Source organism: Rhamphochromis sp. 'chilingali' (assembly GCF_963969265.1).
Source record: "Rhamphochromis sp. 'chilingali' genome assembly, chromosome: 15".
Classification (NCBI taxonomy): Eukaryota; Metazoa; Chordata; class Actinopteri; order Cichliformes; family Cichlidae; genus Rhamphochromis; species Rhamphochromis sp. 'chilingali'.
Genome location: NC_137942.1, coordinates 9,597,986 through 9,624,116, shown reverse-complemented (window position 1 = coordinate 9,624,116; position 26,131 = coordinate 9,597,986). Strand labels below are relative to the sequence as shown.

The 26,131-nt window shown below is 40.4% G+C and overlaps 1 protein-coding gene across 3 annotated transcripts; it reads right to left on the bottom strand.

Annotated features, from left to right (window-relative positions):
- Window positions 1–1,115: 1,115 nt before the first annotated feature.
- On the bottom strand, window positions 1,116–20,376 carry ints1 (integrator complex subunit 1). 3 transcript variants are annotated; one of them, XM_080905718.1, is made up of 48 exons: window positions 20,275–20,376; window positions 19,792–19,911; window positions 19,399–19,689; window positions 19,087–19,283; window positions 18,808–18,945; window positions 18,565–18,724; window positions 18,375–18,480; window positions 18,007–18,193; window positions 17,681–17,826; window positions 17,449–17,590; window positions 17,184–17,360; window positions 16,992–17,100; window positions 16,788–16,908; window positions 16,624–16,701; window positions 16,366–16,523; window positions 16,006–16,105; window positions 15,825–15,916; window positions 15,669–15,729; window positions 15,386–15,583; window positions 15,049–15,178; window positions 14,009–14,188; window positions 13,695–13,844; window positions 13,426–13,605; window positions 13,233–13,337; window positions 12,956–13,123; window positions 12,281–12,392; window positions 12,041–12,199; window positions 11,803–11,949; window positions 11,587–11,685; window positions 9,314–9,438; window positions 8,855–9,109; window positions 8,590–8,749; window positions 8,375–8,506; window positions 7,977–8,145; window positions 7,288–7,414; window positions 7,067–7,182; window positions 6,875–6,962; window positions 6,531–6,781; window positions 4,936–5,065; window positions 4,305–4,438; window positions 3,983–4,175; window positions 3,734–3,858; window positions 3,524–3,633; window positions 3,197–3,310; window positions 3,021–3,091; window positions 2,840–2,931; window positions 2,527–2,636; window positions 1,116–2,048 (listed from the first exon to the last, which is right to left on the bottom strand). In XM_080905718.1, exons 2-48 carry the CDS (start codon window positions 19,844–19,846, stop codon window positions 1,933–1,935), a joined length of 6,564 nt encoding a protein of 2,187 aa, XP_080761844.1. In that variant the 5' UTR covers window positions 19,847–19,911; window positions 20,275–20,376; the 3' UTR covers window positions 1,116–1,932. The 3 variants fall into 3 exon arrangements, with proteins under 3 accessions (XP_080761844.1, XP_080761845.1, XP_080761846.1); XM_080905719.1 differs by having other exon boundaries at window positions 16,006–16,102; XM_080905720.1 differs by having other exon boundaries at window positions 19,399–19,674.
- Window positions 20,377–26,131: the final 5,755 nt, after the last annotated feature.

The following is a 26,131-nucleotide window of genomic DNA, read 5'->3' as shown; positions in this document are numbered from 1 at the left end:
CGCTCTCCCTCCCACCACTTCCTCGTTCGCTGTCACTCATCTCTGTTCCGCCTCACTGCTGTCCAGCCAATGGGATGCTGGCGCCGGACCAAGAGCCCAAGCTGCTTGGAATTGTGTAGTCTGTTGACTGATAACCATAAACAGAATTTTTGGCGAGTTACAGGACACCTTACAGGTGCAATTAACATATCACACAGCAAGTATGGTGCACGATATATATTTTCAAAACGTTTAAAATTTGAATTATGAACATCATTGTTGTCACAAGTCACCCTGTGACAGTCCCCCAATACGTTTTTATAGCACTTTGTCCAACAGTTTTGTTATTGTTGTTTTTTTTTTTTATAAGAAAAAACACATTATTTTGATCTGAAGAAAACCTGCTTCCAGCTGCCAGGCCCATATATCTCAATGGGTGACTGAACATTTCTGAATGACAGATTCCACTGACCCACCAGTGTGGGCATGTCTTACCATCACTGATGATCCTCAACCGTGCTGCGACTGCATCTCCACGTCCTCCTATGTAACAAAACACCAGGAGCACTCTACGTTGTAAAACGGCCTACCCACATCACATCTTCAAAGAAGCCTTTGGTCTGTGTGATTGAACAATTACCACCATGGTTAATTTACCATAAATGTGGACGTCCACTTTGCTAGTTTACCGGCATGCCTGCACATTGTTTAACTTATCCCTTTGACTCCATCAAGAGGTTTCCAGATGAAGTCACTGGCACTGGGCAAAACAACTCACACTTTCATGGCAAAATGGTTTCCATCACAGCATGTGCATCACGCCTTTAATTTGTCTGTTACACCCCAGTGAAGAGCAAGCGTACATGTGACAGCTGTTTCCAGTTTTATCAGGATCCAAGAAATATTGGAATGAAATGAATCCTTACAGCATGAATTTTTCCTCAGTTCAATCTTTTTTTTGAGGTGCTAAAATATTATTTTGAAAGCTAATAATGGGTTCTTGTGAAATTTCTGTTGCTACATTTTGAACTTTAAACTGCTTTCCATATTAAGTTCCATCAAAGTGTCTCCACTGAGCTTCCAAACTACTGAAATATTACACTCCTCACATCCTGTCAGGTTGAGTTGAATGAAAAATAAAAAAGTGGCATTTTCCAAAAGTTATTTTATTAAGTTCACAATAAGGTTGCTTCCAAATGGTGCGCAGGTTTGAAAGGAATTCACAGCACTGTTTAAACAGTTACACTTTTTCGTTTCTTAGTTTTAATGATTCACAAGCTCTTCGAACATTTTAATAACTAGTTAATAAATGAAAGCTCTTCTTGAAACCAACTAATACAGTCAAGAAAATAAGTTAAACTCTTAATTTCAAATTCTGGAAATTCAAAAATTCAAAGAAGGACTTCATTTTCAAAACTATTAAAAGTGTGAAGCCAAAAAACCCTTTTTTTTTTTTCATGAAGCGTTGAAATAGTGCATCTGTAAATAATTTAATAACTTCAGAAATGCAAAAGTTTCTCTCCAAATTACACCCCAAATTATGAAATATGAATTCCTATATTATATTTATTTTTCATTATCTTCTGTTGAGAATTTCTTCAACGTTATCCGCTCTGCTGTCTCCAACTAATATTCCTATATAATAATATGACCTTTTGATGTTCCATTTAACTTTATTGTTGAAGTAATCGAACCAAGTTAAATAATCCATATCTATTCAAATGTAGCACAGTAATACCTGTTCCATTATTACAATTACGCTGATTTTACCATTTTAATTATATTATTTTCATTTTATTCAATGGGATTTTTTATGCATTTCTTGAAGTTAATAAATTATCCTGAAATTACTGAACTGAACTTAAGGGATTGAAAAAACATAATATCAAGGTGTGGAACGCAAAGAATGACTGACAGCATTTTTAGTCAGACGTGGAGTCAAACACTTTATCGTTAGGTTGTTGCTTCCATGTGAAGGACTTTCATGGACTCTGAGATCATTGAACTGGTGTCGATTTGTCCGTAGATACCCACCAAAAACGCCTTGTAGAGCAAGATGTCTGCATGTTCTGGAGAGGGAGGGGGGGAAAAGAGAACACGGCATCATTCAGCTACAAATGTGCGACAAAGACCTTTGTTAACCTAAGACCCAAACTCTTCCACGGCATGCATTTTTAATTTCTCTTTGATATTTGGGCATATTGGGGCCCGATGAATGTAAAAACAAAGAATTACCTTATTATTATTTTTTTTTTACCTTATTTTTGTTTTTATAAAAAATGAGAGCCACATATGAGGATATTCGTTTAAAATTTTGATAGAACAGTAGCAGTATGATGTCCTCGTAAATGGTTATCAGGCCCTTGTGGAGTAAAATTGAGTATTTTGGTCTAAATAACCCAAAATGCGATGTCCACATATGTGGACGCCAAGTCCTAGGAGGTTAAATCACTTAAAATATTTAAAAATACACAATTTACAAAATGTTTAATATGTGGTTCGTTTGACCAGAATACCAGCGCAGGACTCACAGAAGTGTCTTCTTACCTTGACAGAGAAGCACATATTCCGGAAGATTCCTTAAAGCAGTCTGCACCACGTCAAAGTTGCCACTACCCATGCAATACATGAAAGTTGGCAGGAAGTCTGTTGCCAGGCTACAACACAAGAAACACACACTCTTATGTAAGCAATCAGAAATTATATAAATATATGAACTAAAGAACAATGACAGATAGAGATCAACATATTTTTTCATGACTATTGGCCTTTTTCCTCCTCTCAGTTATTGCCACACATTTTCTTTTGCTATCAGCATGTTTTCCTTTGAGTGGTTTGTCCTGAAATGCTTTGAACCTACCATGGATTATTCTGAATGCAGCGTAGGGCGAGACTGAAGGCCATGTTCCGACACAACTCCTCAGGCGAAGTCATGAGCCTCTGCAGATCATTCTACCAACAGAAACACAAGGTGGTGATTGACGTGTTTCACACTGAGACACTGCACTTGACCTTTTTTGTGTCCATTTTCTGTGACTCACAATGAAGTACTGTATGATCTCTGGGCTCCTCCTTGACTTCTCATCCACCTCTGTCAACACCTCCAACACATCTATAGCAGTTAAGGGGGAGAGAAAAAAATGAGTGTATTACTCACTATAGGTATTAAAACACTACATTACTCAGTATGTTGTAGGACATAGAGGAGAGAAGTTACCCTCGACTGCCTCTCCCTTTGACATCTTTTTCAAGTACATTGTCATGTCTGCAGCGCTCAGTAAAAATGAGGCCGATATGTTGACTAAGGGCAGAGAACCTGCAGCCAAGTCGTCTGGTAAAGAGAAAAAAAATGAGATTAAAGAATTCACGCTTTTGTGGAAACCACAGTTTGCATAGAGAAATTACAAAAGATCCTCTCAAAGTGTATCACTGAAAACGTAGCAATGTATTCAGATATACAGTATGCCAGCAGGCACAAGGTGATCACTTGTAGCTTTAGTGTAATTACACATGAGGATCAAATGTGGACAACAGCAACTCTTACCATCTCTCTCTTCTGTAGATACCTCTGCAGAAGAGCTTTTTACAGGCAAAGTGAGTCCAGCTAGGAGAGATTTCAGCTGGACCAAATCTGGATTTTCTGCACACAAACTCCTGAAACGAGAACAGAAAAATTTGCCAAGTCTTTCTGCAGACTTTTTTTTAAGGTGTTTACCCATCAGGAATGCTTTCTAAAGTTACTGCTGCCACTTACTGTAAGATGTCAGAGTGCTTCTGTAGATAAGGAATGGCTGCTGCTCCGTCGTGTGTAATGTACTTCTGTGTAAACTGAAGAAACTTGTTAATGAAGACCAACGGCGAACGTGTCCTCTGGAAATTCTACAAGGCAAGAGAGAGGCACAAACATAAAAAAGACACTATTAAAATCTTATTTGTAGCTCCTTTTGGTAGGATCCCGATACTAAATCCCCTAAAGAAGATTTGGAAACGTGGAGCTACCCACCTGAAGGACCTTCATAAAAGACAGAAGGCAGTCTTGAAGCGCCCTCTGGTGATCACTGTGGAAAACAAGTGGCTGCAGAAGCTCCAGAATAGCGAGTACATTGCTGAAGAATGTCATGTGGTTTTGCTGGCGAAACTCCTGCATGTTTAGGTGCATGCGACCGTGTAGGAGGCCTGCAATCATGGGCAGGTGTCTGGAAGGTCAAAAGAAACAAAAGCGCATCAGTAATCAGCTTAAACACAACACACACATCTATAGTGGTGGATAATTTACAAGCTCATGCAACAAAAAACGGCATCATAGTTTAGTCTTTCTTTTTCACCTGAGTAACAGTACAGGGTGCGATACAGCCAACTTCCTGCAAGCGAGGTTGGCATCAGACACGCGGCTCTCGGCAGACTTTGAGTCTCCTATATCAGCAAGCAGTGTGACCAGGCGATGCACCAGGACATCAAGCTGAGAAACATAACATTTGGCAGTAAGTGGTATGTAGTAGTGAAATTGTGATTTTAAGAATTCAGAAAACATTATTTATTAGGTAGACAGAGACAAAATATTTTACAAAAACACAATTCAGCATTATGAGAACTTTTAGTGGGGACATCAGAGATGGTTTAACCATTAAGCAAAGCTGCAAGTTACGATGTGTGACCCGTTTCTAATACACAACATCATGATATTGCTATAACTAATTGTAGCACTGAATAAAGGGAAATAAGAATAATTACATTTAAAGACACAATCAAATCACTCAATTACTTCTATTTAGTAAGAACTATACCATTCAGTCTACAGTAACATCTTGTTGCAAAGCTGGATCATTATTGGATCCTGGCATGTTGATGTTGTTTATACTTATAGTCCACCTTTACGTCGTTGGATACAAAAAAATACACGAGGAGCCTACACAAGATTAGGCAAGAAGTTCTATAACAGAGGGAAGACATCTTTACCTTGCAGCTGCTGCCATCTGCTGCCCCGCCGCTGCTGAACGTGCTTTCAGGCAGGGCAACGTGCTGGATGACCTCAGGGAAGTGCAGATAGATCTGTAGCAGCAGGTTCTGGCACCTCTTACTCATTGCACTGAAAGCCAAAATAAACAAAACACTAAGTATGCTATATGTTATGGTTCCACCATGAAAAGTTTCTTTGGGAGGCGGGGGGAAGACACCATTAATGCATTATTGGCTTAGAACAGTTCAGTTGTCCATCCTAAAGCTCCAAACTTAGCGAGAAAATAATCAAGAGTTTAATCCCTCATGTTATGGAGTTGTGTCACTTGGACCTTTTTATTTGACAGTAAATGGACGCTTACTTTTTGTGCAGTCACAGAACACTTGTCACAGCTTTTCTGCTCAAGCGAGCAAGAGTCCCACTGACTTTATAATGTAACTTTTATCAAATTCACCCAAACTAATCTTTTTGCAAGTGATTATACACCGAGCTGACGTGACACCAGTTTAAGGAACACGATATAGTAGTTCCCTATTATTTATGTCTGTAGGCAACAACAATTAACATATATTAACACAAGCTATTGACATGAATAGCTTGATGCAATTCAGAGGTATTCACCTTCGAGTCAATGCAGTTTTATAAAATCCTCTTACTTGCTAAGGCTCTTGTCAGGCTCAAATGATGCACTTCTACTAAATGAGCAGTTTATTACAGCTATGCATTAAGCAAATCAGAGCGACCTTGACCAAGAGTAAAACATCGGCTCACTGTTCAATAGTTTCTGTGTAATTGGAATAAACACCAGCTTATCTGTCAGCAAGCTCTCGCAAGAAGAATGCTTAACATACAATCAAGTATTTACTCGACACAAGGCCGAAACCCTCTACTTTCAACATGTTTTTATCCCGCCATATTTTCACTAGCAACCATTTCACCAAACAGCTTAACTGCACTTAAATTACTGTAATTCTGAAGCTAATTTTCCTTGACCTTGGCCAAAGTTTCCTCATTAAAGTGGTTTAATAACCAGAGACATATTCATGAAAGGAGGGTTTGCCTCCACAAAGAGTTGCACCCTGATCTCTGACAGCTAAGTCAGTGCAGGAATTCACAACACAGGCAAGTTTAGAGCTTCAGCCTTAATCCTCTTGCCTTCATTATAATACACTGAGCTTTTAAAGAGATCACAGTACAGACGACTTCTGCTGGTTTTAATTTCACACCAATAGACCTAATTATCAAGTTTTCCCTGGTCCACAGCATTGTGGCTGACAGAGGAAGTCTGAAAAGTTCATCTGCACTGAGAAGGAAAATCTGGTGCGATTTACCCCAAGTTTATCAGCACAGCATAAGAAGGAAAAAATGACTTTCAGTATTGGGGCCAATTAGTGTGATCAATACAATGTGTCACAATAAGATTAATTGACTACTATGGTAAAATATCCACAACTAAATGCAATAAACATATGTGTTACCAACTAAGAATGGATAAAGAAAAAATCAATCTGAAAAAAAAACCCCCAAAAAGATGAAGAAACAGAGGAGGCGTTGCCGATAAATACAGCAAATTTTTAAATAATATAAACCTTACCTGTCCTCCCATTTTTTTGAGCAGTTGATGAGGTACTCTGATACTTTCTTGATGTCTTCTAAATTTCCATTACAGTACGAGTGAAGGAGGGGCAGTCTGGATTGGATGAGGGAGCAGGGGGCCTGGTCCACACTGTTTTTGTCATCCTGGAGTGTGTCGTGGCTGTTAAGCTCTGATTCTGACAATATCAGGTCCATCAGGCTAATGAGCTCCTCTGAACTGAGCCGGAGAACAAACTTTTCGGTTTTCTTCTAAAAAGACCAAAAGGAGAGCACCAGTCACCAACATCAGCAGAAAAGAAATAAGAAAAAAAAGGTGGTAACTATGAAAGCTTTTGATCCTACTTGAGGGATCTTCTGGTCACGTCCTTGCCAGATACGAGGAATGTGGCTGCACGCCCACAAGAAATCCAGAGCAGAGGATGGGTCCAGTCTAATAAAAGCAGCAAAGTGAAATTTTGAATTCTCTACACATAGGATAATCCTCAATAAAACCTCAAGACTGTGGCAGACAAAGGTTGTGATAAAACTACATACTTGTAGTCTCTGCGCTTGCTGAGAAGAGCACTGATACACTGCAGCAGAGTGGACCAGTTTGACTGATGTGTAAGCAAGGCCAAAAGATAAGGTCTGTAAGCTGGGGTCCCTCGTGCCTGAAACAGATAAACAGTAAGAAAGGATGCATCGCTAATGCCAAGCAAACACCTTCTCTGGTGTGATAAGCCAAGAACACTATCTGCACACAAGCCTTATCTTACCTTGTTGAGGGCAAACAGCAGCTTCTGTTGAAGGTCTGGACACACTGAAGTAACCTCAGGGTCAAGCCGCTCCAGCCAATCAACCAGAAGCCCAGAGCTAAGTCCTGACTTTGTCACCTCTGAGCCACTGCCAAAGATCAAACCAAAGGATTAGTTTATACAAATGTAACTCAGCATCTGTTAACTACTAACAGGAGAGCTAAGGCACATCAATAATAATATTTAGTGTTAACAAAGTTGTACTGGTCAATTAGAAACAACAAACCAATTTTGAAGTTGTTACATGGAACCTGTCTTTGTCACCTTTAATTATCATTTTAGCCTCAATAATGACAACAAAGCTTTTAGAGCTACATCCCTTTTCTGACAATTTACAGAGAGCATCCAATAGTGCTATTACTCCCTCTACTTGTACTCCTATCAGAAAATATATAACACAGTAAGCAACTTCTCAGTGGCAGAACTGATTACAGATGTCTTTGATGTCAATAGCACGTGCATCTGAAAAGCCACCACAAAGCTGAAAAGCTAATTCAACGTTAAAATCCAAATGGAGTTTAAAGTATAAGGCCACAGGCAGCAGGCGCTGTTCTGCTATTTGTCCCAGGCAGGCATGTTTGCCATCTAGTCCTGTCAAATATAAATGTTTCTTGCATGACTTGTGAGGGAAATAGAATTGTAGCGCTCACTTATTAGAATCCACTTCCTTTTTCACAGCTCGCTCCTCACTTTCCTGAAGGAGCAAAGAAATCACCATAGCAACAGAGCCCGCTGTCCCATTCTGTGTACCAACAGTCATCAGCAGAGACAGTAGCTCCTCCAAATATGGCGACTTCACCTCCATCAGCCCTTGTAGCACTGAAAAATATTAATAAGTAGTGTATTTATCATAGGCTTTGGACCACCTTTATATTGTTTAAACACAATAAATGGGAGTATGGGAGTGATAGTTCCTAATTCAAGCTGCTGTTTCTATCTATCTATCTATCTATCTATCTATCTATCTATCTATCTATCTATCTATCTATCTATCTATCTATCTCTCTCTCTCTCTCTCTCCTAAACAATCCAGTGACTTCATTATTACCTTTGCCAACAAGTTCAGGTTCTGCATTACATTTCTCTCCAGTTTTCAGCATTGCTATGATGGCTCTCAGTGGAACTTCAGTATCTCTGCGATATGCCAACGCCTCAGCCAGGTGAAGGAAACCTGTACGTACTGCAAAGCAGAGAAACACATTACTCGCAGTTTATAGAAAATGAATAAAGCAGCATCTGCAAAGAAATTACTGGCATACTCACCATCACTGAGCCTGTGCTTGTGAGAGTTCTGTCCAGCAAAAGATCTGAGCAGAGTCTTTAGTGGTCCTGCCTCTACAGTTGGGTTGTCTAACCAGATTAACATCTCAACAATGACTTTGAGAAACAGTGATGAGAAAGCAATGTCCTGGGAAACGAGACGCTGCAAAGAACATGCAGAAAGCAAAAGATGGGAATACTGTATTTAGAAGCTTTATAAAAATACATAGAAATATGAACTGACTCTGCTTGTGTATGTGTGTTCCACCTGATAGAGATGAAGCTGGCGCATAAGAGGGCAGGACAGAGAGTGACTCCGATGCATTGATATTACTATTGGCCCTGCATGAGCAGAAGCGAGCAAGGCTGCAATGGCCTGCAGGAGTCGAAATGCCAAACCACCCTGCTGAATCTGGCCCTGCTTAGCTCGCATTAACTCTTTAGCTAAGGCCTGTTGGAGGGCCAGGGAGACCTGACTGGGAGGAGGGCCATGCCAGCGGGGGTCCACTTTCAAGGGGAAAATCTATAAAGATTAAGAGAAAAAAAAAAAGTAGGAGAAGTTACCCAACATCAGTCTCAAAAGAAATAAACTACTTTTTATTTGGATTTAAAACTCAAATAAATAATAAAATTCAGCCCAAAGGAAATTGTAACTTGTCTACTAAGTGAGCTAATAGTTTAAATAATGCCAGAAAGAGTGGAGAAATAAATGGCCAGTACATCCTACCTGAAGCAACATGCCAGTGAGATCATCGTCAGGCCCGACTACAGGAAGCTGAGTGGCTGCTCTCATCTTCACAGAGCTGTGAGGAGTTTCCACTGTAACTTTGGCCTTACTTGTTTCAGATGAATCTGCCGGGAACAGTGCAATAAGAACATTAAATAATGTTGAAAATGCAATAAATTCTGAGGTGTAACTTTGCAATCTACTTCAAATTAAAGCCCAGGGCCGTGTACTGTTAGAAATCAAAGCATAATATGTGGATAAACATTTAATCTATCCAGTGATTTTAATGTTTACTTAAATGTTTTCAGTTTTGGGGAGTAACGGAATACATGTACCGCCGTTACGTATTTAAAATACAAAATATGAGTAACTGTATTCCGTTACAGTTACCGTTTAAAAAGGTGGTATTCAGAATACAGTTACTTTGTTGAAATAAATGGAATACACTGCGGTACTTTCCTGTTTCATTTTGTCGCGGGTCAGGACTGTTTGGGTTTTGTTTGACAGCTACGATCTGTTGTTCCAGGCGGCAGCGTTACGGTTGCCATGGTTACAGGGCGACGCTCTCTCTCTCTGCGACTGTGTGTTTCCTGGGTGAGAGAGCGCCTTTTCGTTGTTGTTGTTGTTGTGCTAAGCTAACAGGCAGAATGCTACAAGCATAGCTCTAAAGAATGTAGCATCATGTTCAGTGTAGTCCGTGTTGCAGGGAGAATGGACTGCCATACACGTTATGTGTCTGTGAGCGCTAGGAGGGAGAAAAAGGGGAGTGGAAAGGTACGAGCAGTCATCGAGCAAAAACGGGAGCTGGAAGCATGTAAATATAATAATAACCACTGCAGCCAAGAAGAGTGCCTGACGAGCCCAGTTGTAAGTAAGCTATTAAGACTCGACTGTACACTGTGTTCGTGTTTTCCTCCGAAAACAACAAGTTCCGTTGGAGCAGCCTTTCAACGCCTCTCTCTGTCTGTCGCAAGAAAAGTTGACCCACACAACAAAGTAGAGCTATTTTTCGGCTACCAGCCGACAGGGACCCCGCCGTATTATGCTGGGCAGACACTGTGCGATTTTTTCAGTCGCGCGATTCAGCTCCTGCTCAAACTGTACGATTGACTCGCAGGGGTAGGAAGTTCATAGGTCACGATGCAGGGTCTCACACTATACGGCCCGATGCTCTGATGCGACCTGAGTGCTCACACTGTGCGTCCATAAAAATGAAGGTTATAACAGAAATTCTGTTGCTCGCTCTCCCTCTCCATCTTTCACTCACACAGACACACCACCACCATCAACTTTGCTAAATTGCTAATGAAAAACATTGGTCAGGCAGCTGTGATTGAGCAGCAGTGTCGATCCAACTATTTTCACGGTTGTTGTGGTCGTGATAATTTTGTGAGGCCACATCGAAAGGGCTCGGATGGTTCTACAGGTTGTGCCTCCATCGCTTGTGTCCAGATCACACGCTGCACTGCCGTGCTACGCCGTCTTTTTCGCTGACATTTGTGTTTGCGCGTGCGCAGTGTGGCAAACTGCGGTGACACCCTCACGACCAAGCGATTGATGATCGGGAGCTGGTCGTGAGGTGTCAATCGCTTCTCGTTACCCCACGTATACTACACGATGCACGACGCACGATGAAGGCCAAAATCGGGCCGATCGCCAAAACGATCGCACGACTCAAAAATCGGCTCAAAATGGGCCAAAAATCGCACAGTGTGAGCCCAGCATTAGTCAGAGGTCCCTTTACTACAGTTCGGAGTCGCGGACCTTCAGTAATAGTAATAAATCACACAGCAATAGTACATTCACGTTGTTGTAAAAAGCATGATAATATTGTAGCGGGTCAGGGCTGTTCGGGGTTCTGCTTGTACAGTTATGTTTTGTGTATGTTGCCATGGTGACGGGTGACGGGTGACGCCCTCTCGCTGCGACGGTGTGTCCTTTCGGGGTCAGAGGGCGCCCTATGTGTGTTGTGGTTGCCGCGCTGAGCAGTTAGCTAGTGGCAGTGTGTTCTTCTGCAAATGTAATAAACGGCTGTGCTCCCTGGCTAGCTCACGGGAAGCAAGACCAAACGATACCTCCATCTCCTCCTTGTCTGAACTCGCCACAATATATTAAGTAATCCAAAGTATTCAGAATACGTTACTGTCATTGAGTAACGTAACGGAATAGGTTACAGAATACATTTTGGGGCATGTATTCTGTATTCTGTAATGGAATACATTTTAAAAGTAACCTTCCCAACACTGAATGTTTTACAGGATAAAGACACTGACCTCTGTGTGGAGGAAGAGAGGAACTGAGTAAAGAATGGAAAGTATGCCCCCCAGTGGCCCCTCGCTCATGCTGCACTTCAACCAAATGGGCCATGTAGTCTGTGACAGAGGATATACACAGTAAGATCAATGTTAAACAATTTTAAAAAATCCCCCAAAAAGTAAAAAAACAAAAACAAAAAAACAGGTAGAACACAGAAGAAAAGAAAATCTTACGCTTGTCCATGATGTTTTGCTCTAAAGCCTGTGGATCATGGGACACAGCCTGATCCAAGTACTGCAAAAGTTTACTCATACTGGAGACTGGAATCCCAAAAGATTGAACAAAAAGCAGCAGCTGCTGAGCCTCGAGGTCTTGTAAAGCTGATAAAAGGGTACACACACATTCATTAAAAAGTAAAAAATGAATTATTTGATGAAAAACAAAGATTTTTATCCACATGACAAGTTGTACCTGCATCAACCAGTCGTGAGACCTCAGAACGAATCATCCTCAATTTCAACCAATCGGGAAGCAGCAGGGCTTCCTCTGAGGTGTCAACCAGGAAGGCAGTGGGTAGAGGTTTCTTGTCAGGAAACCAAATGTCCAAAAGCATGTGGAAATCACTCTCTCCTGTAATGATACACAGTGCTAAACTTGTTCTTACAGCCCTTTAGCAGTGCTGACAATGTACTTTAAAGCAAACAGGGCTACCTTTGGGTGGTCCCAGAGTTAGCAAGATAACAATAGCATGGACTACAAGAATGTGCATTGTAGCAGTCTCCCCTGTAGTCCAGCGTAGAAACACCTGGTCTTGAGATTCTGACTGTAAAACACAAAATAAAGCATGAAGTTACAAAATAAATGCATCTTTCCCTGGTGTATGTCCCCAGTTTAAGAACAGAAATTACTCTTCGATTTAGAATGACTCTCAGGTGGAAGTTCAATATTTTCTGTACTTGGCTATTCAGTACTAGAATTTTTTTTTCTTTAACTCAAAACTGTTCAATGAAAACAGAAAAATTATTAGTTTACAAGGCCTAAAATCTTAACATTTATTTAAAAGAGGAGCTATTTTAAAAATTTCTGTTAACTTTCTTATCACTTAACTAGACTAGCTTTGCTAGGTTTAAAATAACCCTTATTTATCTTAAACGCAGCATTGGGCAGTTTTATCTCCCTTTAAGACCACCCTCCCTTAAAGAAGGAGGGTGGAGTCTAAAGCCTGAGCTTTTGGATCACAGGGATTACTTTTAGACAATTATTTGAAATCTTTAATAGAGAATCCAACATTGTAACAGTAGTTATATGACTAAAAATGAGGAAAAGTTTAAATTGCTGTGGGCTAGTGAGAAGATCAAGAGAGCAGCATTCATCGCCAGTGCTCACCCAGCTGTAAAGATCCTCGCCCTCCTTGGTCTTCCTCATCCTCTTAATATACGTAGAGAAGATGGAGAGGAAAGCATAGAGCACAGCATCAGACTCAGGTCTGCTGGAGTGTTTGGAAAAGAGGTTGTTCATGATGGTTGAACGCTCGACGATGAGCCGGGCAATGTCCTGCAGAGAGCAAAAGGGAGACCAGACCCATGTCAGCGCTGCTCATTGACAAAAAGAACGGTTTAAAATAAAGTGACATGTGGAAACTCAAGCAACTCGCTGTGATTACCAAAGCCAGGTCATTATGAGAAGCCTGCTCCTCCACTGGTGCATGCTGGGATAGATAGATGAGATAGGCACTGATCGTCTGTGGATCTGTCTCCATGTGAATGGCCTTTAGAAAGTTAACAGACATCAAAACTCTTATTAATCTTCATTAAAGTTTTACACTTATTTCCAGTCCACTGTTGAGAAAAACTGACCTGCTGCAGGGCAGTGGATGTCATGCCCCTGACACTGTCAAACAAAGGGAGCTTGGGGAGGTCCTGTAGCAGCCACTGGTAACCTGGCAAGAGCTCAGCATCTGCAGAGTCTTCTTCCATGGGCTGGTCTCGCTCCTCCCCATCTTTCAGGCCTCCTTCAGTCAGCACCAAAGACAAACCCTGCACACAAATATGCAATGTATATTTTAAATAATGATTTACGTACAACACAACACCATGAAACATTTTTTATCCTTTCAGGACGGTACCTTCATGGCTAAGACTCTTGATGCCACTTGAGAAGAGCTGAGACGGCGCAGGAAGTAATCCAGTACTTCACATGTTGTCTGCTCATCAGCCTTGGGACCTAACAAAAGATCCTGGAGGCGCCCAAGTAATTGCCTCTGCTTTTGTTGTCTCTGACAGGAATAAAGATTAGAAATCATAGGATTAGTCATTAAGTCTTATTTTGTACCCAGATGCAAATTTCTATTATCAAGCACATGTATACATTTTGTATGGAGGGTATGAATTTGGGATGAAGCCGTGTAATTAAGAAATAATGTTAAACTAATTAAAATACTTGTCTCTTCTTGGCTTTCTGCTCTTTGCTTTCTCCTTCTTCATCATCGTCTATGAGCAAGCTGTCATCTGCAGCATCGTGAAGAAGGAATTCACACAGGCATTGCACTGGGAGCACATCCAAGGATCCCTCACTGGACTGGACCAAATCAGCCAACCATGGCATGGACTGAGAAGAAGCCTGTAAGGGATTGAAAATATACATTTTAACACTGACATTACAACAGCAACACAATTTATATTTTCTTCCAAGTCAGTCCCATTCAACCAATCAGTCTGGATGTGAGAGGTAGGGTACACCCAGAACAGTTTGCAGGGGTTACACAAAGAGAGAGACAACCACTCACACTAACAACTTAGAAACACCAAGTAAAGTACAAGAACATGCACTTCTGGGGAGAATCCACACAGGTACAGGGATAAATATGTAAACTCTACTCAGAAAGGCCAAAGACAGCAAGAGGATTTGAACCCAGAAGCAATGGTACTAACAACAACTCAACCATGCTAAAGCTTACAGCACTCATGTGGTTTCCCATTCAAATACAAACCAGGTCAAACCCTGCTTAGCTCTTGAGATCAGATGAGAATCGGGCACACTCAGGGTGGTACAGCCTAAGCCCCAAGCCAAGCTAATATAGCTAATATGCACATCATATGTTTGTTGAGGCATAATCTAATCTTTTATATCTAATATAATTATAATCTAATATTACATGTTCTTGGAAACATTAGATAAGTACTGAAGTCAATATAATACAACAATGACCAGGTCATTTTGGACATTTTAAAACGATATGTTCCATGTAATGCCTTGAATTTGGTCATTGTTTGGCAATTACTGAAGATGAGTTTGAAAAAAATTTCAGTCGCAACAGACAAAACTCACTGATTAATAACATAAACTACTGCTCTTTTTCAGTACTGTGGCTGAACTGTCGGGACTACAACAAAAAAACTGAAAAGGGGGAAAAAAACGGGTTATTTTATGGAGATGGGGGGGGATGCAGAGTTTGGGAGAGTTATTGAAATGGTCATTACCTGTCTCTGGATGATGTTGAGAAGAAAGTCGGGGTTGCGACTGCGGCAAAGGAGGTGACCGAGACGCAGAGACTGGTTGAGACTTTTAACCTGCTCCTGGACCTGAGGGGGAGGTCTACGAGGAGGTCCCCTAAACACAAACACCAGCTATGATTCTGACCAGCAAATAAAAGCTAAGATTATTTGTTATGACTTCATTCACATTGTGATGCAAAGATATTAAGCTTATATAATTTTTTTCAGTAAAATAGGGGATTTCAAATGTCCTAATATATGAGCAAAAATGTTTCATTCTAGTATGGGTGTCCACTCTCAAATAACTGTCTTGGTATCTTACTGTGGGTCCAGACTGGTAAGCTGAGACAAGAGCAAGCTGTTGCTCTCCGTGATGGTCTGTTTGGTTGAAGCTGCAGCCAAGTGGCTCTCAAAGGCTAAAATCTCTTGTTTCTCTCTCTGGGAGATCTGTAACTCTCTGTTGATCATCTCTGTTTTTGTGTCCTCATCCGCAATGGTACAAGGAGGGTATGTATAGTTACTATAAAACCACAGAGACAAAAGTGTTAGCCAATCAGAATTATTACATTTAAATAATTTAACTGTTACTGATAACCTTTACTTACTTTGTCATAACCATCTCCATAAGCATTTTTAGGGTGGGATATCCATCCCAGGCAGCCAAACCTAAAAGAAAAAAAGATATCAGACACCATATCTGTCAACAGATACCTATAACAATTTATCTTATATGAAGATGTATGTAAATATGACTGCTGTACCTATCTTCTGAGGGTTAAATGCAGCCACAACAAGCAACAATAGCCATGCCTTCCAATAGAGTGTGGATATTGCCAAATTTGGTGGTTGGTACCTTAAACAAGAGTAGTCATTTGTTACTTAAGTCTGTAAACAGTATGACCTATATGTGTTCTTAAAAGCCATTAAGGATAAGTGACATACCCAGCAGGCAGTTGAATGTTCTCTGGGTGGTGGTATGTACACAGATTCAGAACAGCATCAATGAGCTGGATCCTCTCCACTCTCAGGACCTCGAGATCTGCTTAACAAGAAACAGGCAGACAACTCAGCAGCACGCATCGTGCCAAGAAAACTATAACAATGAAAATAGTCTTTCCTTTGTTCCTAACATTACTTAGCAGACGTAAAAAACATAAAAGTTGCCCCTTGAAATATTTATGGCAGCTCATTAAAGAGAGGCACAAGTGTTTAACAAATCTACAAACATTCGACTAGAGTTTATCATAAATAACTTTAACAGCAGTCATAAACATTTACAACCAAAATGGATCTTCCACAAACCATCTGACTGAACTCCGGCAGCTCTCTTAACCAGGTGATCAGCAAGCTCCATTGCGTCTGCCGGGCCCAGAGGCAAATCACGTGACAGCCCGATCACCAGAATACGCATCAGAGTGTCCTCCAAAAGAGGAACTTCAGAACAAAGGCGAAGGAAGAAACTGAGGAATGAAAAGAAAAAGTCCATAAAGTTACAGAAGCTAAAAAAAATTAAGAAATAACAAAAAGCAAATTATGTGCAACTATTTCAGGGTTGCTCACTTTCTGTCGCTCTCCGGAGGCCAGTTGTCCCACTTGTAATATGTCTCAGGCTGCTCTGTGAAAAGCACTTTGTGAAGGCTGCAGACATGAAGCAGATAAATGATTTATAAAGCAGCAAAAATATTTCCACGTGGACAATCGACACATCTGCTACGGATACTGACCAGTGAACGTAGTCTTTTGCACCAAGTTTGCTGATGGTAGGAACAACAGTGTGAAGCCACCACACAGCATCTCTCTGGATGGCAGCAATCTGATTCTGAAAGGACCTCAGGACCTCAAGATCTGAAACAAACCAGACACATGTTTAACCCAAGCCAAGTCGAGCTACTTTAAATACAGCAGAAGGACAAATAGACAGAACGCACTCTTCTTCTCTCCTTTGTCCCATGCAATGCCTGCTTCCTTGACCTGAGCGGTGATGCCCAACATCATAGAAACAGTGAGTAAATCTGTGACCTGGATGACAAATCGCTCCTATGGGAGAAATAACCAAGTTTAAATGCATGAACGAAACAGCTTCAACAAAGTAGGCCTGCTGAATTTTCATATCCACTGACTTTAAACTCCATGTCAACATAGCTGGCCTCTTTTCTCTCCTGCATCAAACCAAAGCAAAAGGACTGAAAGTTGATCTCATGCTTAGTCTGTTTGATGATTTCTCTGAGCAAAGCTCTTGAGGCACGAAGGTAATCATCTTTATTGGTTAACAGGTCCTGGAACACCATTGCCAAGAACTGCCGAGACAAAGATAAAATTAAATGCAGAGTTTATTAAAAAATAATTTCATTTCTGTTGAAATTTTTCCAAACGATCTAGTTTTACCTTTGGAGCTTGCTCTGGGCTGTGCTGCAGCACTGTATGGAGGACTTGCATGTTGTTGGGATTCCGGGCATTGGACAGCTCATTAAAGATGACGAGCTTCACCATAGTTCCCAGGTTGTCTCTGTGTGCATTTAGTAGCTCCCTGCAAAGATATACCCAAAGCTCCGGTTAGTGCGAATTACTGACTGTGATGACAAAATAGATGTGTGACAATAAGAACAACTTTACAGACCTGACACACAGCATGTAATGATTAAGAAGAACTTTGGGTTTGAGTCGGATCTTGATCAGGTTGGAGATAACCTCCATGTCATCTGCTCCGTGGGTGTTGCAGTTCATGCACAAAGACATCAGGAGGTCCTGAGCTGGGCGAGTCAACTGCAACCACAGAAAAACGTAAGCTAATGCTTAGTCGCCTACTTTTAATGTATTGCAATAGCTGTATCTTTAGAGGCCACATTTCACCTTTTATTTACACAAATCCTGCAACATATTATTAGTACAACTATATAACACTATGGATTTATTTAACACAGCTGTCAGTATCAAGGGTTTCACCTTTGGGTTCTGGAGCCACATCTCCAGCCTTTGCACCGCCATGAGTCTTGCCTCTTTGTAGCCACATGTGGCTGTGAGCAGACGCAACAGATTTCGGGACACATTGTCCATCGGCTGCCTGCGGTTCAACTGATCCCTGAGGACATCAAGCACATAGTCCTCCACACTCTCTGCAAGTTCGTCATACCTACAGGTTTCCAGTGAATAAGAACAATAAACACAAAATGATCAAGGAGCTCAGTGCATTGTTTCAATCATTTTTCATTGTTCAATTGTGAAAATTTAACCGCGTTACCTATATATGCTGTAAATCTGAACACACAGACTGTACGCTATGGCCGTCACATTTATGTTGGTAGCTTTCATACCTTGGCATAACCTGCCCTTCATCCTCAGGGCTGAGTTTCTCCTCAGCTATCAGCAACTCAGTCTGGCTGTCATCCTCATCTGGGGTTGATGGATGAGGGCTGCTACCTAAAGATCAAAAGCAGCATGACCAATCAGCACTTGTTTCTGACATCAGTAGTCCTGACTTACAGAAACCTGAATGTACCATACCTGCACTCAGATCTCCAGCAGAGCGGCCCGTATCAGCCTGGAGCAGCATACTCTTTGGGGGCATTTTTGTTCCAAAAGCAGTCTGAATGTTGTCAACAAAATTCTTACAGTGAGAGCTGTCCACCCAGATTCTTTCACCCAGAGAGTCCTCAATGTAAACCTGAAAGTATATGTCAGAAGGACAAATTATAAGAAGAGCTCATGCATGACAGAAATGTGTTTGAATTTTGTGGGTGTTCTCACTTTGACAAATATCTCTGGCCAGTTCTCATCCTCCTCGTATGCTGCCATCAGCAGATTGCATGCCAGAACAGAGACCAGGCTGTTGCCTTTTGCTTTAAAGTTGATAGAAGCATCCCTACGCAGGAGGCTGCACAAGGCCTAGTGACACAAGTGTAACACATGGAAAGTAACAAAGATTTTGTCAAATCAGTGAGGTTCACTTGGCGAAATATTGCAGTGCTGATATACATTATTCATCTGTGTATATGTACTGAAGAATAACTGTGTTAAAATAATTACCTCAATAATTCCCTCAGTTGCAAAAACATTGGGCTTGATTTTGGCCAGAAACATGAGGCTAAGGTAAAGTGTGATGTCGGGCTTGGCTCTGTTCATCTTGAGCTGTTTCACTGCTCCACACAGCAATCCCTCAATGCGATCGTCATTTCCTTCTGATTCAGCAGCTTCAATCTCGTCCAACAGCACTGCTGGAGAAACTGCCACAGAGAAACATATTTTTTTACTTTCCTTGTCAGTTGTCACCTGAAGATTTTCTGACATTCCTATCTCAAATTTTACAACACTTCAGAAATGCACAGGCTTCAAAGTTACCTTCAATAGGTACTACTGATGGCTCCTTTATTGAGGGCGATATAGCCCTCTTGTCCACTGCAGCAACATCAGCGAGACGTCCAAGGGCACTGACAGGAGGGGTGGTGGATAGTTTGGGCCGCTTAGTTAGGTTGGCTAGCCCTGATGAGGATGGCAGAGTGGAGGAAGTCTCTCTCTTGCGGTCAGCAGGTAAATTTGTAGAGGTTGCCTTCAGGAGGACAGCAGGGGCTTTTGGCTCTCCTCCCTGGCTCTTAGAGCCCAGAGCAATAAAATCTCCTGTAGGGGGATGGCCTGCAAAAATGCAGATGTTACAATTTTAGTTTCTCGTGCCTAGGTGCTATTCAACATGGAACACACAGCTAAGATTGGATTTGGTTGCACAAGTAGTCCGACCTGATGGTTTCGCTGCACTGGGGCGCCTAAGAGTTGTAGGCTTTGGACGATTCATATTTACTGGTAGGCACAATTACAATCAAAGTAGAGCGGGAGACATGTATGTGTCATATGTGTAGCCTGTGTAAAACAAAACAATAAATAAACATGAGGTTAGTAACAACAGAAAAGTTAAAAACCAGTAATAAATAGCAGTTTAAATCGCTCTAAATCTCTACAGCTAGTAAATCAAAGCATAAGAAGACTAGCAAGAAGGATGCGTTCAATGCCGCTTAGCACTATAAAGGTTATTAATTACATGTTTACAACACACAAGACAAAAAATGCTAGGCTAACAACGAAAACTATGGCTAGTAGTTTTCGTTGTTAGCACGACGTTAAACGTTAACACTGACAACTAACAGGCGTTAGGTTTCATTTAATTTAAATCAACCGTAATTCGTTTAATTAATATGCTCAATAAAAGTCATACTGATATGATACCTGGACGATATACTTCACACAAAAAAGTCATTCACCGCCTCAAAGCTATCAGACAGACAGAGCCGTGGTGGCTTCTTTTTCTCGACTGAAATTACTCGATCAAGTAACAAGTAACAAGCGCCACCAAGCGCCAGGGAGGATCATGTACATCTACTTTGAGCGTCACCTCCGTATACGAACTTGCTCTCTTCTCTCAACTTTTTATTATTAAGGCATTTCCAATCAGTTCAAAGTAAAATAGTTCGTCGTATCCTTAAATGTCTATGCAGCAAACATTTGTGTGTAATTACTTTTACAGATTAAAATGGTTAACTCTTCCAATCATGGTGGTATTTTTATCTTTAACCCTCATCTGTAATATTTACGACAGAACTGCGCCATCACAGTTTTATGATTTTATTCCCCAGCTTCAGTACCAGTAGACGTGGTTTACAATATGTAAAAAAAGTTAAAAATCTAATAATAAAAACTATATATGTTTAGCCAGTTTTATTTGCGGGGAAAAACTTATCATTTAATCACATCTGCCTTGGTAGACATGACAAATCTTCTCCTATAACTTTGTTTAAAACTTTGTAACAAGTTTTTTTTAACCGGAAGTCGTATTATGTCATTGTTCCTGTAAGCTGACGAGCCAGCGGTGATCGTCAGAGGGCGTCCTTATACAAAATAACGACATTATAGATTCATAATACATAACTGTTTCCATTTACTGTTGATATAGCATAGATAATGTGTGTATAATGCTGTCACAGTACTATCTATGCTAATGTAATACACGTTAAAGGAAACGTGCTGTACACCACAGGGTTTGCACCATCACAGCAGACGAACGTGTATATTTGTGTGTACTGTCATTGGTCAATACTTAATTTAAAACATCTTCCGGTCACCTCCAAAATAAAAAAAACTTTTTTTTTTCTTTTTTTTCCTTTTTTTTTTTTAAGCGAAGTAATTACGTGATATTACCAATTGGGGGCGCTAAAGATTCACACATTTTTCTTCTCCCTTTAGTGTTAATAACATGAAAATAAAAATAAACAAGAATGTGTTGATAAAAATGTTTTTGTATCAAAATTACTGATGTTAACATCAGTAATTTTGTGAAAAATAAATATGTGTTAATTGAAATAGTTTATGGTAAAATTAAGTTGAAATCAGTGTCACATAAAGAGACAGAAATAATATTTTACTACTCTCTACAGTATTTAAGTATATTTATATTTAAATATGTCACTTTTTTCAATAGAATCTCCAAAATCTTTTTCTATTGGAGAAAAATATGAGAATAACAGCAATGTTTTATACTTTGACTCAGCTTTTTGATTAGGTCTTTTTCTAAAATCCCAAGTGAAAGATGAAGAAATGGCCAGCAGATGTCATCACTCTAACTTTATCAAATGCTGCAAAACCGTGAATCATTTTAAGCATAGTTACTGGCATTTGCTTAATGGGTTTCAGTCAGTGCCTTGCAAAGCTTTTTCATCATCACTTGTGCCAGAGTCTGCAGATATTTTGCCATCTCATAATCATAGTCATCATTATTTCTGCACACTGTTCCTCACTACAGCTTTAGACTGGTCGAGCTTGAAAAAAATACCCCTCTTCTTTCCCATTTAACCTTCATTTTTTTAGTCTCCTTTGTGTTCCCTTGTGAAGTCGGAGGACAAAAAGGAAAGCATTGCATTTGAACTGTGAGTTTTAAGCGCTTTATTCTGAATTAAGAGACAAGATAGCTCTCATCACTTCATTTGATTCACATCATGCGTTTAATTACTTTCATCCTTTGTGAAAATTAATTGAAAAAAATTAAACCCAAGCAAAACTTTGGCTGCTTTTAAGCTTAATAAAAGAACTGCATTTCGCTTTCAAAAACACCGCAGCCAAAGGTCTGGAATGAGATGCAGGTCAATCAGCTATTCTACTAAAATATGAAGATTAAATATTCTTCTGTGGAGGGATGCAGGTGCTTTTTTGCCCCCTTTAGCAGAAATGACCTTTTTTAAGAGTTTTTACATAATTGCTTACTATCTGGCACTGGCTGGTTGAAATTTTTTAACCACTCCTCTATGCAAAATTCCTTCAGTTGCCAGATGACCTTAGGCAGGAGGGTTTTCAAACAGCAGTTCCTCTATCAAATCCTTTTTGAACTCTGGGCTTTAAGGACATTCAATCACCTTACAGTTCTTCCTTTTGAGTTATTCCAGGGTGGACTGAAGGTTAATTATTGCCTTGTTGAAATGTCCCTTTCTGATTCACTTTTCAGACAGGTAGCCTCATATTATATTCCAATAATCTTAGTTATGATGCAGAATTTATAGTTCAATAAATGATCGCCCAGTCCCCCAAGAGAAGGGAGGCGACCCCAGACCTTCCCATTTCTGTCAGTTCTTCTTCTACTAAGCTCCCGGTATGACAAACATGTCTACTGTTACTTTAACCAAAAAGCTCTGCCTCTGATTTGTCTAGACAGAACAAATTATTCTAGAACTCCCAGCCTCAGCCTGTTGGCAAAATGTATTTTACTCTTAAATTTTTTGCTTCGAACATCAAAGTATTTTCCCTGCCACATCTTCAATACAGGGAACCATCTCTTTCTGATTGTCTAAACCTTTGCCTTGACAGTAACACTTGCATGAGCTACCAGCAGCTCCTCTAGTTAAAACTAGGGGTTTTGTCACTCTTGGGTTGGATTTGCTTTGGCAGCCGGTTCAGTAAAAACTGGCAGCCATCTAAAATCTACAGTTTTTACTGAGAGTGGAATCGTGGCTGCAAAAAATAATTTAAAAAAAATCTCTTGCTATATTCTTCTGGAGGTCTTAGAGAAAACTTAAGATTGTGGCATGATGATTTCAAAGAGAAGCAGCAAACTCTAGATCGGTTTAATTAAGACAGGCTCCACTTGTCACTTTGCAAGCGGAGGCTTATTTTATGCTAACAGTGACTAAACTTTTCTGAATATAAAGAATTAACAGTGTTCATTTTAAATGTGTTAATCTTCACTTCTTTTTTTTTTTCAAATTTACAGCTATCAGTAGCTTTAGGGGAAAAAAATGAGAGCATCAAAGTGTTACACTTTATAATGCCCATATTTAGTCCCGCCCATAGTCAGCAGCAGTGAACTGTTCATTCCTTAAGCATTGCTCAGCTGTGACAGGACTAAAAAAGAGAAATAACTCTGTCCTTCTCTCTGCTCTCTTGCTGTCTGCAAATCCCCAAACTCACTTTTTTGCCATTTAAAGCGTAAAAGAGAATCTTGGTATTAGACTTTAAACAGTCCACCAGTGTTTGCTCCAGCTAGTACTGCCATCACTACCACTGTAACCTCACCATGTTCATTTCCATGCTGCTCTAAGCTGCCAGCTGGTTACGTAAAGTGTTTTCATATGAAACACATTTTGGTGAAGTCAGTGGAATGTTCAGTAAATGCTCCAAATTAAATCTTGTGTCACATGTGAAGTCTACAAATGTACAAAAAAAAAGCTGTTTTTTAGCTTTCGAAATTACGTACAGCTCAGACTGTGCCAGAGCTGGCTGTCTAATATGTCAGGTATTTTCAGCAAATGCCTGGACATTGTGGAAGGATCTAGTTGGGAGGAAAACAGGATTATTATAATTTTTAATGCAGTGTGAGTTAATTGGCTGTGAGTTTAAAGTATCCTATAAATATCTTAAAACCATTCTTCTGCTAACAAATCATTTGGAGTATTTGGAAGAAAAGGAATGATCCCCTTACAACAGTGGGCCTCTTTGTACCAGATCAGATTTCTTAGGAGTTCAGAAGTCTGAGTCAGAAAGAACCCAGATTAGTGAGTCAATGTTACTTCCTGTAATTCAAAACTGCCCGCAAGAACCCAGACCCCACAGCACGTCGATCTGACAAAAACCCCGGCAAGTCTGCCGCACATGGTTTTGCTGTTTTTGTTTTGTTTCGGGTGTATTTCAGGTCATCCGCATACACTGCTGCCAGATGGACAGTAACAGAGGGTTATGCCATTGACTGAGCAGCTGGATGTCTGACTGGTGCAGAATATTCGCGGTGGTCCTGCAGAGACTCTCCAGTTTGATCTCTTTCTTTTCTCTGTCTGCACATTCTCTAGAAAACAAGCAATGCACCACACTTTTGTATTTACATTTTCTGCATTGTATCCCATCATCTTATTTCACTTAATATGTGATCCTGATTTACTCAAGCTCATCTTTAATACAGTCCAATAACAGTTATTCTAATAACTCATTTGTGTCTCATCTCATCTATAATCTGTGATGTGATGCAAGTAACCTGTACACAAAGAAGGTTACTCATTTGGTTTATTTGCTTTTTACTCGAAGCAGGTTCCAGCATAGATGAAAGTACGGAGCCAACCATCCTTAGTAAACAATTGATTCCATATGTGATTCGGGGGAAAAGGTTGAACTGTTGAGTCATTTGCCATAAATGATGACATTCATTTTAAATCTATCCCAGTCTGCTTGTCTGGCATAAAGCCAGAGTACCAAAAAAAAAATGTTCTAAGGAATTAGTCAGTTTTTCTGTAAGCAAGCTTTTGTGAATCGTATAAAGGACTACTCCTCTCTGACTCAGAATTGTCAGTGTCCAATGTTTTTGTCAAGTGCTTTGGAAAAACTGTAAATGTTAAACCATCCACCCACCAGAGAGAAGTCTGCACAGAAAGATCTCAGCGCACTGAATCGCCCAGCCAGAAGCCAACTCAGCATTTCTTCTTTATTTACTAATAAACTACAACTCATTCTTTATCTAAAGGTCACGCTTTTGTCATGGATCGGACATTGTGTCTGTGTGCCGCTCTGTTTCCTCATTCGCCTCACCACTTGCTAAAGATAGCACCATTAAACATCATGGAACAAAAAATGATTCAATAATGAAGCTGCTTTTGGCCTAAAATGGTCAAAGAAAAAAAAAGCTTCCCTGACGTCCTGACAGCATGTCCATGCTCAGATTTTGAAGAGATGTATGGTAAATGCACAATAACAGCTCAAGAGAGTATTTAACTGTTTGATATTCGTCATAGGTAGCCATAAACCAATAAATAACCACAAATGGCTGAGTATGCACTTTAATAAAACCAACCAAAATCTACATATTTGGATGGCTTTGGATCCAGATGTTCACTTCCCCATGGTTTTACTGCATTGTACAGCAAAAAAAAAAAGAAAAAAAGAAAAGAAAAGTTTTCAGCAATTTCAGCTGCCCAGCTCAAAGTGTTTTCTAGTGTCAGCACACTGCATCTGACTATAACAGGCACCATAGTTCAAGTCAAAGCTGAGATCTTCTAATACCATATAGCTGCAGAGGAAAAGCCATACAAGTAGAGGCCATAAAAGGCTACTGACTTAACATATTTACATTCAGTACTTAATTACCCAGAATAACCTGTGACGCTATTGGCAGTAGTGCAGTCAAAATAAGAGAAATCCTGGGACTGCTGAGCTACTACACCACATACTTTCCTCAGGAATGGAATGCTGCTGCTGCTCCTCAAGTCTGAGGGAGGAGGTCGCTGTTTTCCCTCACTCAAAGGTATTTTTTGAATACCTTGTAGTGGAGAGCTGACTCAAAAATATAGGAGTAGGAGGAGAAGAAGGAGGAGGGGGTGGTGAACATACTTAGAGAGCAACAGGTTTATGACTTCCTTTAGAAATCTGAAGTTTTTCTTGGCTAATGCTGGCAACGTGAGCTGACTTTGTGCAGATTAGTTTTGTAAAGTAAGCAAAAGCAGTCGCCAGCAGTATCTGTCTTCTATTTATGGCCTCCCCCAGGCCTCCCCCCCCTCCCCACCCCACCTCCCCAGACTGACGTCAGCACAAAGTTATTTTCATGAATGGAGGGGGCGGT